This window comes from Anas platyrhynchos, chromosome 1, assembly GCF_047663525.1.
Source record: "Anas platyrhynchos isolate ZD024472 breed Pekin duck chromosome 1, IASCAAS_PekinDuck_T2T, whole genome shotgun sequence".
NCBI lineage: Eukaryota > Metazoa > Chordata > Aves > Anseriformes > Anatidae > Anas > Anas platyrhynchos.
In genome coordinates, this window is record NC_092587.1 from 29142592 (window position 1) to 29161217 (window position 18626).

The following is an 18626-nucleotide window of genomic DNA, read 5'->3' on the forward strand; positions in this document are numbered from 1 at the left end:
CCTTAATTTGTTATTAGTGGCATTAAAATTGATATTGTTAAGCTGTTTCTGGACCTTGAGCTCTTAATTAGAGGCAGTAATGTTTCCTTCCCTTTGAGATTTCTTTATGAAAATATTTTGCCTAACACAGGGTTATCAGCTTTCAATTGTCTCCCGGATGAAATATCCCAGATGACACTACCTGTTGTAGCTGCTTTCCTCATTCTAGCTATAATTTCCAAACATGCTTTTCTTCATTATTTAAGCCTTTATTCCTTTTTACATTCTAATAAATATTATGTATTTCAAATAATATTATGTATTGATTATTTTACAATTAGTACTGTATTTTTTTTTTTGTTGGCACTTGGCTTATTTTTACTGATGAGGTACAGAAATTATAATTTATCTCCTAAACATGTTTATTTCCCAACATTTCAGAAGAATCTTGTGACTTTCTTCTTTACTAAATATTTTGTCACAACCAAAGCATACTCCTGTTGTCTTGTACTTATTCCCCATTCTTGTTCATTCTTCTTCATTACAAACTTCTGTATTTATATATTAAATAGTATCTTCAAGGTCACTTGTTTCATTTAGCTGCTCCTTTGTCTCTTTATCATTAGTCTTTCTCTGGTTTTGATAATCCCATCACTTCCTCTTGTCCAAAATTTGCTTCCAGTTACTGATTCATCTCTTGCCTAAATCTAATTCTTGCTAAATTAAATTTGATTCCAGAATGGGCTGTTAGACCTGTGTCGTAGCTCCTTCCTCTTCAACAGTCTTTGCCATACCTCTACCCTAGGTTTCTTCTTTAACATCATTAAAACTACTTGTGAAAACTCATTCATTCATTCATTTTTCTAGTATTTATTGATCTTGTGCTATTGCCAACTTGATTTTTTATCAGTTTTGTCCTTTTTGGCCACACTTTTCCATCTCCTTCCTAATTTGTTCTAAAATATTTCTATCATCCTGTTACCATTTATTAATTTATTTATTTTACTACTGACCTACGTACATTTGAGTATCTACAGATTCTTATTTTTTTTTGTCATCTTCATTTATAATATTTGCACTTGATTTGTTAGCCCCTTTTGTTTTGTTGTTGTTTGTTGCACTTGATTTGCTTTCTATTTGTTGTGCTTGATTTGTTATGATGAGGTTTGTAGTCTATTTTTAGTTTTTTAAACTTTTTTTTTTCCCCTTAGACTTTCATTTTCTGAATTGTTATGAGGTAGTTTCCACACTCTTGATAAAAGTAAACCCCACTCAGTGGAAAGTACATCAAGTGCAGTGGAATATTAGTTTTGGAACGGGAAAAATTGAGTTCAGTGCCAGAACATTTAGCAAAAGAGGAGATAGTGACAGTGGGAGAGTGATGTTGTAAGACAGGGAACTTTCACGTGTAAGATAATTGGAGCAAAATTTAATTTTCAGATGAAGGAGACAAAAGGAGGAGGAAGACAAAGCCTAAGAAATCCTGTAGGAAGATAATTGATTGTTAGAGATGAATAGTAGGAGCAGGCTCTTGCAAACTTTTTGGTCAGGAAAAGTAAGAATTTGAGGAAACATGGATTCTAATCTTACAATGGGATCATTAGAGTATAATTTAAAATATATTGTATGGCATATGAATTTTGTTTGTAATTAGATAATATCTGAATACAAAGAACTTTTCTTTGCTGGTACACACAATACTAGACTATCTATTATTTCTTCAGTATATATTTAATTATTTAATCCTGAAACAGATGCTCTCCACAAAATATTCTATTCAAAGTATTTTAAATAAGTAATATCATTCTTTTCCCATTTTGTCATAATTAAAAAGCTATTGTAATGTTTTCAATTAAATGAATGATGTACGTTGCTTTCATACTGTCTTCAGTAGAGCCATACTTTGGCATAATGTCTTTATTTTTATATGCTCATAAATTGTAATATGCTTTTGAAAGTCTGGATGAATAATAAGATTGTTTTCTTCGTGGTTTTTTTTTTTTTTTTTCTAATAAGCCAGACAGCATACGAGCTAGAAATAACTTAAAATTCCTCTAGCACTAGCAGACATACTCCATTTTAATCAGGTTTTTGAAGACTAAGGGAGAGATTGAACTTTAGTTAACATAATGTTAAGGGTTAAGAAGGGTTAACTGTTCAAGAAAGTAGGGGAACAGAACAGCAAAAATTTCAGCATTGCAAATCTTAAAATTTAACCAAACTCTCCACTGTTCTCTGGCAGGCTGTGAACGTTGCTCTGATTGTGGTTCATATGTCTTGTTTATTCATAGAAGCAATTTTCCTCTGGCTACACTTGAAATTTGCACTCAAACCCACAGAACAATTCAGCTTTTTTTTTTTTTTTTTTTTTTTTCATATAATCATATGCAGAAATAATAACAAATAGCTTAGAGAAGGATACATGGGAAACGTTTCGTAGGAGCATGAGAAAAAAAACGTTAATGAAGTAGAATGTAGTTAGAAAGGAGCATGCCCATGCTGCTGTGATTTTGTATAAGGACAAAAAGTTTAGATTAATGCTAAGTGAATGTAAGAAATATGGAAAGTGAGAGAGAGATTGAAATTTCAAGAAGGGCTGAAAAGAAAGTAGTTTTGAATTGGATCTCTAACATGCTGAAAGTCAACAGTGATTTGGACATACATTCACATATGTCAGAAATGTCCAAATTCATAACATGAATACACATTTGTAAGTGTTGTGAGGATGGACATTGCTATTCTGAAGCTCAAACTAACAGTCTGGAAGTTATGGAGATACAATTCATACTAGCTGGAGGATTGAATCTTCTTGTGGCTTTAGAAGAAATGGAATTGATGTGGTTGTGTTCATGTGTTATATTACTTTAGGTAAAGTTGTGCAAGCATGTATTTTAGGAGAAGAAAACATGGTATCGCATTTGGGAATATATTATGTGGCACATGAATATTCAGTGTAGCACTGGGCTAAAAATGGGCATATACTTCTCATAAATAACTGCAGAGCATTTATGATCTAAGTCGCATAAGGCTAACACTTAAGGTCAGTAAACACTTCAATTTTTTGCAAAGCACAGAAACACTACCGAGTTGGTAAAATGCTTATGACTGTATTTTAGCATGATGATTCAAAGTCATATAAATGGATTCATAGACCTTTTTTTTTTCCTCAGAAGCTGTCATAGTATTACTGTTTACACAATAGTCTAACTAAGCAAAAATGCATTTTTTAAGACAGCTACCCAAATAATATATATTTACCTATACGATTTTATAGTAAATGTTAAGGTAAGATTAAATTAACCTGATGAAATTCAATTGATAATGTTTGATTTCATTTAATCCTTTTATTACCTAGTATGTAAAGAAAGACATATCTGATTGCCTGTAGTTTAATGATCATAGTTGCTTTATCATAGTGAAATGAAATTTGAAGTTATTTTTTATTTTTTGTAATTATTAGGCACTTTGCACTTAATTTAAAAGTGATAGTTCTAACTCTGGAGGCCTTTTCTTATAGCTTCAGTTTAAATGTTAGAATATTGTAAATATAAAACATATAGAATAAATGAATTTCCTCGAATGATTGAATGTCCCATAAAATCATCCCATCTTTATGTCTTTTAGATATACTCAGCAGTCATCAGAGTGAAAAATCCATTGCTATATTACTTATTTTAAAATGAGCATATTCCCTTTTCTCTGATAAGGTTCTGAAGCACAACTAAGGAAAGCTGTTAAGATTTTTTTTAATCGTATTTATTTATTTATTTATTTATTTATTTATTTATGTTTCCTAGTTATTTGGTTTATTTGGTTAGCTTGAAAAGCAGCATACTGTTGATGCACACCTCATTTTGGGCATGCTTCAATCCTCTTTTTTTTTCTTTTTCTTTTTTTTTTTTTTTTCTTGTTACAGAGATAACCTCATTTGTTTCTCCTTCAAGGTGTACTGATGCAGATGATGTAGTTGCTAGCCTTAAAAAGATGAATAAGGTAATTTTTGCATTGTTGTGATGCCACTGGAAACTGCATTTAGTGAGTTTAGTCCTTGAGAAATAATATATAGAGAGACTCACTTTTGTGTCTTGATTTTTTCCTTCTCTTTTGCTTTCCTATTGATAGAAGAGACTCATGCTGCCCTACTTGTCCTCGTTTTGGCAGCTAGCTCTCAGGTCATCCCATATGATGGAGAGTGAAATATGTACATGCTTCTGGAGGAGTTCAGTTCTTGCTTTTTTGTCTGTATAAATGGGCATTAATACATTAAATTAAAATTAATAAGATCAGCCATTAATACCTTGTTATTAATGTGGGACTGCTTAAATTTGTTTCCTTCTCTGTGTGAACCTGAGAGCTGTCTCTTTGGCTACCAACAATTTTTGTCTGATTAAATCCAGTCTGTTCAAGGACTGGCAAGGCGATATGCCAAATGTTATGGAGAAGCCTATTGTTGCATTGGTCTTGGGAAATCTAAGTGTAAATCTGCATGGTATATGGAGATTAAAAACAAAAAAATGTTGTGTTGAACTGTCAAAAGGAGTCAACCAGTGTATTTTATGATAATGACTTGGAAAGTAGCTTTGTGTCATGTGTGGACGTTTTGAAGCAGTAAGTAGTATCTAGGGCAAGAGTTATCGCCTTCCTTCACCCTTAATTCAGCACTGAGCTATGGAAGACTATCTCCTGTAGGTACAGCTGTCCTCAGCATTTCTGTTTTCCCTTGAGTTCTAGCCAGGAAGCACAATGAGTCATGAATTCAGAGTAGTGCTTAGAACTCAATAATCTGTAGATCTTGGTAGTGTGTTTAAACTGGTAATTTAATGGGAAGGAAAAATGTGATTATTTGTGATAGCTGTTCTAAGAAGGTGTTTCTGTATGGACGTATCTTTCCATGTACTTTCATTCATTTCTGTTTTAGTGGAGAATTTCCGCTTCAGGAAATCCTTTTAGATGATTGAGGTGTTATGTGACTATATACTATATACTTTGAGTGGGTGGGAGAAAATCACTGAATTCAATTTAAGGGGGGAGAAGTTCCAAATTTCCAAATTCCCATCTATCATTAGAAGGTATATTTTGTAGATGTGGATGTAAATGATCTTGGATCAAAAAACTACGATTATTATAATATCTTGTTCTTTTGACCATTTATTCTAAATTTCTCTTCGCACCTGAATACATCCAGCATATAGCTTTGTGATTCCCAAAAGCATCATGGCTATTTGGAGCACAGCATGAAATTGTCATCAACATGAATAAGGAACAATAGCTACATAAGGATAAGGCAGATGGAGTAGTTTTCCACTCTTCTAAACTGTAATGTTAAAAAGAACATCATCTATTTTAGGATCAGGAATAGGCCATCTGCCCAAATTGCCTGCCCTTTCAGCTTTACCTTACTCCCACATTACTGTCATTATTTTCATCTGAATGTCATTACATTTTTATGCTGTATTTCCCTGAAAGATACTTCATGTCATTAGCTGATTTGTTTTACACCAGGGTTTTCTTTAAGAATTCCAGGTCTTTCTTTAATATTTGTACTTTGCTATTCAAGTGTTTTGCTTCCGAATATGATGTTTGCTTGATATTAAGCATTATTAAGTCAGACAACATCTGTCCTTACTGGCAGTCTTGGAAATGATGTGACAGCCTGGCAACAATAGTAGCAGGAAATAAGCAAAGGACTAACAGGGATCATGAAAGGCAGAGGAGGCAGCAAGGCCAAGAAAAGAACTTTGGACCAAAAGGGTGTAAAAATAATTGAAGCTGAGAGAAAAAAAAAACAAAAACAAAAACAAAACACACTTGAACAAGCGAACGAGATAAGTAAAAAACATTTTTTAGCAGCCAGAGGAATTTTATTTGTAGTTTTCGTCTGTCTCTGAAGGGAAAAATGATTCAGTTGCTTTGAAGACTATTGATTTACAGACTTGAATGTCTTTGTGGGTTGAGCAATAGAAAGAATTAAACATTTTCCAATGGAACTTTTTAAAATCTGAAACTGTTGGTTCAAAGAATATCAATTGTTCTGCAAGAATGTCAACACTTCATATCTGCATTTCTTTCCATGTTTTTTATTAATCTATGTTATGTAAATACCCACCTTTGATCTGTTACAATAATTTGGCAAATGAGAATGGAAAGCTTTCTTTCTAAATTTCTAAAGAAATCCTAATATACATTTTAGTGTTCCAAGTACAGTGGACATTTTTTTTTCTTGTTGTTGTGTTTTTTGTTTTTTTTTTTTCTTTTTTCCTCCCCAAATAAATTGAAATACATTCCTATCTGAGTCAAGGAAACGTAATTTAGGGAACTAAATTGCTATCCCAATTGGGTGCTGAAAGTAAGAGTTTCATTTATGGTGAATAGAAATGAGCTCCACTGACTGTAAAATCACAATTTAGATAAAATTTTCTTTGTGTACGTGATTGTTCTGAGTGTTCATTCATAGTTATGTAGTTATGTTATGAACTAGAGCTGTTTTGTTTGTTTGTTTGTTTGGTTGGTTGGTTGGTTGGTTTCTTTGCTTGTTTTAGTGCTCTGGGATACCATAGATCCTAGTACGTACAAGGTTGACAAGACCTATGAGAGATAGGAAGATAGGTGTTCTTTGGAACAGCAACTGAGTGTCAGAAGGGATGCATCCAAAAGCTTTCAAAATGAAACAGGATATTTGTGTTTTGTTATACCTTTGTCCTCAGTGTTAAACCTAATGTCGTCAATTCGGTTTAGCAGGTACAGGAGTTCACAGGTTATCCAAATAGTTGTAAACAAATAATAAATTGTTTATCTATCTGTAAAGATAGGCTTTGATATTCTTTTCTTGGCATTAATTAAATATATAAACTACTTTATTCAATTTTTGTGGTTGTAATTCTAGAAATGGAAGTTAAACAGTTGTAGTTTACGTTTTCTTCTTATTTGGTAGCTCTGACAATTGATCATAATTTCTTAAGCAGATGAGGACAAAAGTAATTTTTTGTTTGTTTGTTTGTTTTGGGGTGAGAGGTTGGGAGGTGGAACAGTTGAGGTTAATGGTTACTTGCAGTATTTCTTTTACAGTTCTTTGAAGATCAGTCTACTTCATATATACATGTATATCTATTTAATTTGAAATTGTGAAGAATTCAATATAACTGCAGCTTTATATCTTTCTAAGAATATCATAGCTAAACAGGTAGGCAAGCCAGTGCATGTCTGTGCACTACTACTCTCACTACAGAAATTAAATGCTATTTAATTTAAACACAACAATAAGATGAAGTGTTTCAATGTGTGTATACAGTGTAGTTAGTCTCTTTTTATAGGGTCAGTTTTCATTATTTGTTACTACTTCTACTGTATGCTTATGCTATTTACAAATGATGTCTGTAACTTTTGTCTCAGAATACTGAATCATGGACAGAATTTAGTCTGATACCATATATTACTTTTTCACTGACCTGTGATTTAAACATGTAAGAGGATTCAACTCCTTCAGAACTCCTATTGAATTTGCAATGAATAGGTCAGTTCTCCGTTTGACAGCACAGTTCTCATGAGATAGGTTATGGTCGTGTACTTTAATATTCCAATAATGCAGATTTCACTAGAGGTCAGTAATCAGGTTTCACTCATCTTGAATTTATCTACATGTCTATATACCTGTCTAAATACAATTATTTTCTTAAAAATCCAACTTCTAAAACTATCATGTGAATAATTTAAGTATTTTTTTCATTTTATTCGAATGACCTTTGGCATCGTGGTTTCATTTTGTCTCTCAGTGTCTAGATTTTATAGTCACAGAATGTTTAGGCAACCTTCCTCCTTTTTGATAATACTTCTCATTTTGTTGTTCTTGTTGCATAGTATTTATTCCCCAGTTATTTCTTTAGCTTGGAAGATTGGTTCAGGTTGTTTCAAACAGTGTACAACTGTATGGCAGGGCAACCAACTGACCTGTGTAAACAATTGGTTAGGGAGGTAAATATATATATATGTATATAAAAATAAAAAAAAATATTTTTTGTTTCCTGCCTAGCATTTTATGGCAACACCTTTCCACTGTTACTCACAGGTATTTTAAAAAGATCTTTTTTTTATATTGCTACCCCTCCAAATTTATTTAAGATTCTGTAAGCTGTGTTGTGATGAAGTATCATGATCCAAAGTAAACAAGACCAGTATTATTTAACTCAGTGTATGTTTCTAGTTATCTTGTTTATAACCTCTACAAAAACAGTATGCAGTTGTTAATTGCATACCATGCAGGTTTTCTCATCTTTAGCATAAGATGAATCGTTAGTCTTGTCTTCAGTGTCTGTTCTCTCTCTCCTGTTTAACTATATCCTTAAAAATGTCTTCTTCGCTTTTCATACTGATTGTACACTTTCTGCTGTGTAGAGTTCCTTATCAAGAGTCTGTTTTTACCCTATTCAGTTCATTAACAGGAATTATTTTTCTCCTTTAAGTTTGATAGAGTGATTCTTTCCAAATTTTTCTCCTTGATTCTTCAGGAATTGTTTATTATGTGAACTTATTTTCTAGGCTATATAGGCACTTTCCCTAAATGTTTCCTCTGGCTTCATAATACAAAAGACTACTTGGTAACTCTTAATCATTGCGTCTTTTCTCTGACTGGGCAACACAAGATTGAGGAAGAAATCTTTTTATTAGTGAATTTTGGAAATGGAAATTTCCTTTTAGAATGGAAATCAACATTTGTTCTGCAATCTTTTACTTATTATGTTTTTAAGCTACTATTTGCAGTTATTGTTTCACATCATTGTTTCTAGAATAGAAGTTTAAATGTACATATGTGTGTTAGCATTTTGGCTGTGTTAGCTGATGGAATTTTGGAATTGATATTCGTAAATGTTTTACCAAGTAGTAAATGCTTAATCTTTCCATGAATAGAACATGGTAATTTTCAGTCTGGTAGCTGACAGATAGAGGTAAGGTAACTGAATTCAAACACTGAATTAATGTATTATGTTTTGGGTATTGCCTAGCCAGACTTTTCAAACACTGATCTTGCCTTCTCCTTTCTTTTGTTAGTAACGTTTCGGAATGATTTTTGCTGTCAAATGCCAAGTTAAAATTAATCCTATTCTGAGCTACTGTTTTCTGGTGTGAGTAATCAGTAAGTAGTGCTTTTAATGTGTTGGAGTCTTTAGAGAAAACTATTAAATAAGAAGGAAACGCAGCTGTGTAACAATACTTTTCTCTGAAGAAATTAATTTTCTGAAGAATTTAAATGTAGCTAGTTGTTAGTTCCTGCTTCTATTAAAGAGTATAAACGACCCAGCTAATTAAGAAGTAAATGAGTTGAATATAGAGACTTGAAACAATACGAAACTAAAATATAGGTAAGTCTTCTGAAACTTCTGCAAAAGTCTTAAGTTTGTGTGATAAATTTTGTAGTGGCTAGTCATGTAACAAAATTTTCTGAAGAACAGATAATTTGTTCTGAATTGTTTTAATTGTTCTGAATTTGTTCTAAAATGATGTATACTCAATACTTGCTGTCATTTTTTTAAAACATGGTCAAGAGGAATGCCATATGTTCCCAAGTAACTACAGTGAGTTACTCACTGTGCACCAAAAAATTCAGCAAGGTCACCTACAAAACTCAGAGCAGTCATTTAGAACCACAAGTGTTTTATACAGAGTGTGTGTGTAAGTATTAATGCATTAAAGTATTAAAGCATTAATGATAGGAAAATATAAACCTGCACAAAAAGGTCATAAATTCAATTTGATTTCTGCTTTCTTGTGATTTGCAAACAGAAGGGGAATTGTCATGAAGCTGAGATAGATTGAATGTGGTTTTCATGAAGTAACTCTCTCTTTTTTAAACTCTCTTTATCAGAATTAGAGGAGTTTCCTAAAATTTAGAAGGCCCTCGTACTTTGCTTTTCCTTTGGGCATCTTGCACTAACCACCTACCTGCTTACCTTAGAGGAATGTAGAAAAGCTGTATACAGAAAATGAAAGTCTGAAATGTAAAGGCCTACCTGCAGAGTGCTTTGTTCTTAGTTTACTGTATTTACTTCATCATGCTGTAATGCATAACATTGAAGATTAGACTTTATAACTTAAATAGTTTAAAATAGTTTATTTTTTTTATAGCAGTAAGTGGAAGTTTGGTGATTTATACCAAATAAAGACCTATCTCTGTGTTAGTATGATATAAAATGGTAATGTCAGAATAAAACTTCTGATTAACTTAAAGTGGGATACAAATGAACTGAAGTTAATAAAAAACAGAAAAAAAAAAAAAAGCCTTTGCCTTGTGTGAAAAACAAACAAACAAAACCAAAAAACAACCTCCCTGTAAATGAAGAGATTATTTAAAAGTTTACTATACCACCATTAGGAAGTTTTTCCAATAATTTTGTTTGTTTTACAGGGGCTGCTTGGCTGGGAGAAATCTGTTTAGGATATTATTTTTTTTTTTTTACATGTCTGTAAAGTAACGTAAATTAAGTACATACTAAAATATTGCAGCTGAAAAGATGATTTATAAATTCATATGTTTATGGAGTAATATAACTGCAGAAGGAACAGCTATCCATTTTTACTTATTACTACACAATCCCACTGCTTGCCTGAGAGTTTCATTGGGGAAAAGTTTCATTTTAATGTGAAGAATGTATTTGGTCATGGAGAAATAATGAACCTTTTCAGAGATTTGTGAGGCTAGTATCGTGGAGAGTTTCTATGTAGATATTAAAGATGTTATCTTTATATGGATGGGAGGTGGCTCACAGCAGTGCCATTCTGAGTAAGGCCATGTGTTATACACATGCATAAAATAATACGAAATAGGTATAATGAAATAAAGGTCTGCAGGCTGTCTTACATTGCTAATTCACAGGTAATTCACGCACACACACAGAAGGTGTGTATATAATAAAAGGGTTAAAAATGGTTTGTGTATAATAGAAGGATAAAGCAACCATTCATTAATTAATATACATACTTAAATCTGTTTTAAGTGAGTTTTAATGGCTTCACCACCACCATGCTTTTAGCCTTTGACATTCTTACTGTAAATAGAATAATTTCAAAATGTCTCTACTTGCCTTTTAGAAACATGTAAATTTTCAATTTAAATTCAAAGTGTCAATAGAATACTGAAGAATTGCAATGCTGTTGATGTATATGTTCATGAATAAATGGATGTTGGTTTTACCTTGAACACATTAGTAAGTATGTCTTCTAAAAGTTTTAATCTAATTTCGCATGCGCTTCATTCTGCAGATTTTTTGGTAAGAGTGAGAACTCTTGGAAGGAATATCACTGTTCTGATTATTGTAGTTGTATTCCTGCTCCGTACCAATTAGATAAGCACCCTAAAAAAATCTCAAATGTTTTAATGGATGAACTACTTAAACTCCTGTGATCTTTTAACCTATTTTAGAGAAACTGTTGACCTTGTTCTTATGGACATTTTCCTAGTATTTCTTCAAGTGGCATTTTTAAGTGAAGGCATAAATAAACAAATAAACAATACTACTCAATTTAATTATGATTAATTACTAGAGATGCATCTTTATGGTTGTTAGGTTACCAAAGTGTTTTTGTTTTTTCCTACTGAAAACAAAAGCTTAGTTTCTTCTTTAAGAGATAGAGAAAGGAAAGTGTAAAGTTGTAAAATGTCTTCTTCAAGGTCATGGGAGAGGAGAATTACAAAGGTACTTTAACAAAATGTAGTTGTATTTTTCTTTTTGAGTGACAGGTGAAATCATATGCATCTGAGCAGTTGGAAATAGAATAATCCATTTCTTCTTAAAATGTTAGGTATATTTTCATTTGATATCAGTATAAAGTATAGAATTATTCAAATAATTAGTTACTCAGCAGGTTAGTATGAAAATTCTATATACCAATGCATTTGGTCTATCAAGAAAAAAATTTGGTGAAATATTTAAATAAAGCAAGTATAATCTGTATTTATTCGGTACAGCAGGAAGTGTGAAATTTTCATATCAGAGCTCCCCTTTAGACTTGTATTCATGTGCTGTTTTATAACACTCTGTGGAGCTGTTTTTGCATGAAAAAAGTGAGATTCTTGTTTCTAAGCTCTAATTATTGTAAGTTCTAAATGTAACTTGATTCTAGAGGTAGGTGTGCAAGGTATATCCACAAAGTTCTTGTTACCATGTACATTATGTGCACAGTGATGGCTGTGGTGATGGGTACCTGTTTTTCATAAACAAATCCCCTCTGGAAGTTCTCTCCATGGTGCTAAAATCTGACATACCCTTTCAGCATCTTTATCTGATGCATTTCAATGTGCCTGTGTGTGCTGCTTCATCCAGTATTTTTTTTTCTTTTTTTTTTCTTCAGTGAAGCATATACAATCTATGAATATACTATTGTTTGATAGGTTATAATTAACATCAAGTTGTTCTTTCTGCCTTTGACAACTTTGAAAACAACCTTTATGTGATTTTAAAATCCTGGGATTTAATTAGAAAAAGGACATCTTTAACATGAAAGTATGTTATTCATTAGCAGTAGGTAAAAGGAAATGATTTTTCCATGTTATAGATGTTTAAAGACCAATAATACTTTGAAAGGATGTAAAAATGTATAAATATGTGGAAAAAGTAACATCGATGTACAAGAAGTAGCTCGTCTGCTTCTACCTCCAACAATATTGTCTGAGTCCACACAAATATTTACTTCAGCCAAGTCTATAAAAAAATGTAAGTTATTATAGAGTTTAAAAAGTATTAAGTTTACTAATGACTTACAAGAAATATTCATCACTCCTATTCTTACTGTGTAATGCAAGCTACCTATTCATCCAATGATATTTAATTCCCTAAAATCAGTTATCATTACAATGATAACTTTTTTTTTTTTTTTTTTTTTTTTTATTATTCTCCCTATTTGTGTATATAACTATCAACTGAAATAACATAAAAATTCTGCTACCAATTTCTTTGTTTGGAGTCACCATATTTTTTCATCAGCTATCTTAACAGTCAGATATCTTTTCTGTACTGGATTTAGGAGTAGTCACTTTTTTTATCCTAACAGAATTGGTTTTAGCTTGTAATCAACATTCTGATCAACAGTTTTTTGTGCACATTTGCTGCTTATGGACCCAGTCCTACTCCCGTGAGAACTTTAACCTCAATATGAGTAGAGTCAGGTATTCATTGTTCTCTTTTCGTCTCGTTTCATTTCATTTCTACTAATAATGTTTCTGTCAGTCATTTATTGCTTGTTACACTGTGAAAGCTGGGGAGGTTTATAAACTAGTCAGTTGTTGTTATTGCTGAACAGAAGTGTGCAGGTCCAGAAAGAAATCCTTAATATCATCTAAACTGTTCAAACTAGCCAAGTTCACTCTATCACCAGCCTGAAGTTTAGGCATTACTAATAACTGAGTTCCCCTTTTGACTGAAGACAAAATATTGAATTTACATTTTCAGAGTATAAAAATTGCATTTAGTTTTCAGATTTCTGGGGGGGGGGGGGGGCGAGGAATCAAAGCAATTCAAAATGTGCTTTAAACAGTAGCCTGTTGCTCTGTCAGTCTTATGCCTCCTTTCTGCACTTCTCTCTTCCTCCTCCCACAATAATCAACATGTAAAATACAACATTGCTACTTACCAGTATGGGTAAGTACTTTGTGAAAGTGTTTATTGTGTAGTTCATTGCAGTTGTACAGCCTAAGGACAGCAAAAATAACCTATGTGCTCAGATTGGCATTTAAACGTGAGAATATGTAAGGAAATATTTTATAAGACTTTATAATGAATTTGTTTATTGTTAGACGGGCTCCCAGAATATGTTTTGGAAACAAACAAGACAAAAACTGTTTTGATTTTAATCAAAAATGTATTTTCATCATAAAAAAATTTTACATACTCACTGTGTCTACTCTACAGAATTTGTCCATTTCATTACACCATGTGTCAATCCTAGTATATCTGTTCACTGCAAAAACTCGTGGCTAGTGTGTGTAATACAGCACAGGAGGAGGTATTGCTCAGTTCCACTACTTTTATGTAATAATAATTAAAAAAAAAATACAGAAAATGTGGCTACTTTCACTGTATTCCAGACTTAAAAGTCTCATGAAAGTTCTAGAAAATGAAGTTAATCGTATTTGGTTGGTAGAATACCCTTAGAAGCCATATTTAAAATTCTTCTCTTATGCTGAGGCATATTTCCATTTGTCAGCAGCAGCAAAGTCCAGGCATCTAATTTCTAAATGAAGTACTTTTTCTTGTTCCCTTTTTATTCAGCACAAATGCAGTCATGTGCTTTTTATTTCAGAGATTGATTGATATTTATGACATATTGGTTGGTACACCTATTACAGTTGCTTTTACTTCCATTGCTGTGCTTTTTTCTTTGCCCATGTCCCAAAGACTGATTAAAGGAGGATAAATCTCGTTGAGTGAAAAGGATTGCTTCTTCAGGTAATTCTTTAGATAGCTGTGTCTGACGTCATAGTTCGTCTCTCGTGAGATGCAGCTGTAGAGATATACCACAGAGATGATTCCCAGGAGAGTACCAAGGCAGACAAGGAATCCTATTACGTTGTTCTTTTCATAGCCTTTCACTGCCAAGTCTAGTCCTTTTGTGGTTACATTGACACATTGTTTCTTATTTTGTGGATAAATAGTGGGAATATCTATACAAATTTTGTATTCAGTTGATGGATTTAGATGTGTTAGGTTGTATACCTGTATATCAGACGGTACTCGAGCGCTCTGTGCAGCCTGAGAGTTTTCCGCTTTCAGAAAAGCAGTCCATCTAACACTGGACTTCAGAATTTTAGAACTTGCTTTCCATGAAACCAAAACAGAATTAGATTTTATATCTTTTATTTTAATATTCAAAGGTCCATTGCTGTCCTGAGGAAAAGAGCCATCCACTTTAATCATGACTGACTTTAGGTCTGCCCCAACTAAATTTGTTGCTATGCACGTGTATAAGCCACTTTCTTTTTGTGTTACATCACTTATGTCTAATGTTCCTTCAGAATGAATGTAGTACTTATTAGAAATAGTATTAGGCAAAAGTTTGTGTCCTGATGGCGTTATCCAGTAGATTTCAGGTTCCGGTTCTGCTGTTGCTCTGCAGTGTAAGGAAATATGGCTACCAGTTTTCAAATCCAGAGTAGACGGAAAGCTTTCAGGAGCTATCAGAGGGAGACAGATTTCCATCATTTCTCGGAAGTGTATCTGTCGCACGTTCTGGCCTTGGAATTCGGGAGGGTCTACACAAAACAGAGACTCCGGCTCCATGAACCGAATATTTGTTTTATTCATGTTAATCCAGCGGATGACACAATCACATCTAATGGGATTGCTGTGTATACTGACTTCCTTCAGGTTGGGCAATGATTCAATTGTGCTGCGGTACAGGGCACTCAGCGCGTTGCTATTGAGCATGAGAGATTCCAGCTTGGGAAGTCTGTAGAATGCATTTGGATGAATGTATGATAATCTGGGGTTGTTGGTAGCTTCTATTTTTCTTAAATCTGGCAAATTGTCAACAGCAAGGCTATCTATGGAAATCAGTTCAGGCATGTTATTAATTCCTAACTCTTTTAGGTGCAGCATATTGCTAAAATCTCCTCTTCGTATTCTGTTAATGGGATTCTTATTTAGGTCCAGAAATTTAAGATTTGTAACCTTTTGAAGAGCAATGTGGGGCACTCTAGCAAATCTATTGTCATAAAAGGAAATGCTTTCTAAATTGTCAAGGCCAGCCAAGGCATTATCTGGTATTTCAGTGAGATTTATTCCAGCTAAAACTAGGCTGCGCAGATTGGTAAGGGCCTTGAAGTTCATATCTTCGATTCTGATTATTGGATTTTCTCCAATCATGAGAATCTCCAGATTAGGAATAGCTTCAAACCACTTACTGTTGATCATTTGCAGACCGTTTGAATTGAGATGAAGTCTGAGAAGATTATTGAGGCCTATGAAAGCTCCAGGTGCAATCACAGAAAGCAGGTTATGATTAATATAAAGCTCTTGCAAATTGTGGAGTCCAGAGAGACATTCTTCAGGGAGTTCAGTAAGTTTGTTTTCTTCAAGGTACACAGAAAGCAACTGTGGTATCTTTGTAAGATTAATACTGGCCACTGAGGATAAATTGTTCTGAGATAAATCTAGACCAGTCAAATTCACTGGAAAGTCTACTGAGTGTTCAATTTTTGCAATATTGTTAGTCTGTAGAAGTAAAACCTGTGTGTCGGCAGGCAGTCTGGCTGGAAAATTAAAAAGGCCTAAATCATTACAGTCCACTGTTGGAGCCTCCATATACACAGACTTGGGGGTGAACCAAGGTCTGATCTCACATATACATGACTCTGGGCAGTCTGCTTTTTTTTCTACAGCTTGTACTACTGCAGTGATAACTAGGCCAAGTAGAAAATTAATTTTGAGTTGCATGTCCTTCATCTTAGCTCAAATGTTCAGAAAAGTAACAGACCCCGTAAGTATTCCACGGTTATGGTTTTGCAATTCAGTATGACCCGGTCAATTGATAAAACACACACTTGCATTTGTCAAATGCTGATTGCGAAGGACTTTCTTCCTGAGGATAAGTGATAAATTTGCAACCAACTTGTCCAGTAGTAAGAGACATTTTGTGGAAATGAAGGTCACTCTGTCCTTGATGACATAAAATTGATAAGCTTTGTGAAGATGAAGCATGTATAGATGGTCATAGGAGATTAAGCAATTCATTTATTTAGTAGTATTAACTTCAAATCCCATGATTGATTAGTGTTTGCAGGAATGACAGGATGACCTAAAATATAAGAAGAGGAAATAATTAGTATAAGAAACTATAAAGTTATAAATTAATTTAGCCATCTCTTGCTATCTAGTGTTAATTATTGCAAGTAAGAAAAGAAAATGACTGTGGTGCCTAGAGTATTGTAGTGGTATCCGGACAGCATAAATGAAGTTAATATAGTAATATATCTTCAGACTTGTAGCTTGTCATGCATCCAGTGGAGCATTGCTCTGAAGAAAGATGAAGATCCATAAAGTATAAAGCAAAATATATCAGTGAGATTTTTCTACATATTTTACGCCCCTTTAAAATATTTTTTTTTTACAGTTATCAGTAGAAGCAGACAGTTCTGTTGGCTTTGAAAATGTAAACACTGAGCAAAATCCTACAGAGAATGAATATTTAACTTTTGAACATAAAATTTATAAATATAAAGAACTTAATTTATGTGTAATCAGAGGAAAATTGAATGGTTGGATTAATACACATTCCTAATGATGACATTCTGAGGCAAGCCTTTGAGATACTTTGAGATACTATCAATTTACAAAATTGATAATCCACTAATTTTATCATTTTTTAATTCTTTTTGTAGCTGATGTTTAGGAAGAAAACTTTTTATTCTCTCTCTCTTTAAAGCAATTAGAAAGGAATATATACCTTATATTAAATAGCTCGTCATTTTGGCAAATTTAGTCTAATTACTGGCTTGCTTATTTTGGCTTCAATAGCTTCAATTGCAGGGAATAATAAAAAACAGAAAATCATCTTTAGAGTGATAAGAATATATGAAAAACAGCCAACGCTAGCAGTTGCTTTTTCATCTGTAGCTCTGCAAGAATCTGAAATTTGCTATTAAGTTGCAGACTGTCTTCATATCCCAAATGATAACAAAGACTGGAGTTGTAGCATTCTGAAATGTCAAATGTGTCCTCTTCAGATTTTTGGTATCTACTTACTTTTCCTGGGGAAAAATATCCTACTACTAGTGTACATTGTATTCCAAGTCATATAATTCAAAAGCTTCTGCGTTTCTATATATTAAGTAGTATACATTAGCTGCTGCGTTTGCTTCAGAATATAGACTATACACTAACTGTTACCAGACTCTGTCTCAGAAGGCTGCTGTATGATACACATTTATGCCCTTTTCCCCTTTGGCTCTTGTATTAAAATTCACAGTGACATTGTTTACAAACTGTAAGATGAGATCAATGCTTCATTGACATTGATAAATAACTTCTGAGATGTTGTTGGTATCGATAGACAGAATTACAAAAGTCAAGTGTCAAGGATTTGGATTTTAGATTTCCTTTGCAGGCTCAGGAGGATTGGACATGTTGATCAAATAGGCATTTCGTATCAGCTCAGAAGAAAGGTGTTGGACAATGTTGAGTATTGAAGAACATTTGGCAAATGTTTGTGGCTTCTGTGTTATGTACATTTTAAGACATTTAATATTTTATTTTAACACGTAAGTATATCAAAAAAGTGAACAGACAATGTGTGAGGTAAACATACAGAAACATTCTGCTGTTTTGAGGATTAATAATATGTTTTTTGTGGAAATGGCCCAGTTTATACTGAAATGCAAAGCTATGTCGATAGAAATAGTAAAAATATAATCTGTTCCTTTGTTCTGGGAAATGATATGAACTTGGGGCTTGCAGAAAAATAGAGATTTGCATTGGACAGCAAATGCTTATAACTTGCTCTTAATTTAGGTATCAGAAGGCAAGGTGATGTGCCTATATGGAATACTGTCCCATTTACTAAAGGTCTCTCAGTAGAAATCATTCAATGCCAAATGCACAGATGTAATTTACTATATAGGCAGAGGAGAGGATTTGGAGGAGATGGGAGAGCACTTTTTGAATCCT

General features: G+C 33.2%; 2 protein-coding genes across 4 annotated transcripts in view; one reads left to right on the forward strand and one right to left on the reverse strand.

The window, feature by feature from the left end:
• IMMP2L (inner mitochondrial membrane peptidase subunit 2) overlaps positions 1 to 18626 on the forward strand; it is a 456052-nt gene that overhangs the window by 179190 nt on the left and 258236 nt on the right. The window lies entirely within an intron of this gene.
• LRRN3 (leucine rich repeat neuronal 3) overlaps positions 13805 to 18626 on the reverse strand; it is a 33528-nt gene continuing 28706 nt past the window's right edge. The window contains exon 2 of the mRNA XM_005013147.6: positions 13805 to 16758. Within this exon, the coding sequence (XP_005013204.2) occupies positions 14280 to 16406 (2127 nt within the window). The 5' untranslated portion in view covers positions 16407 to 16758 and the 3' untranslated portion in view covers positions 13805 to 14279. The remainder of the gene's footprint in view (positions 16759 to 18626) is intronic.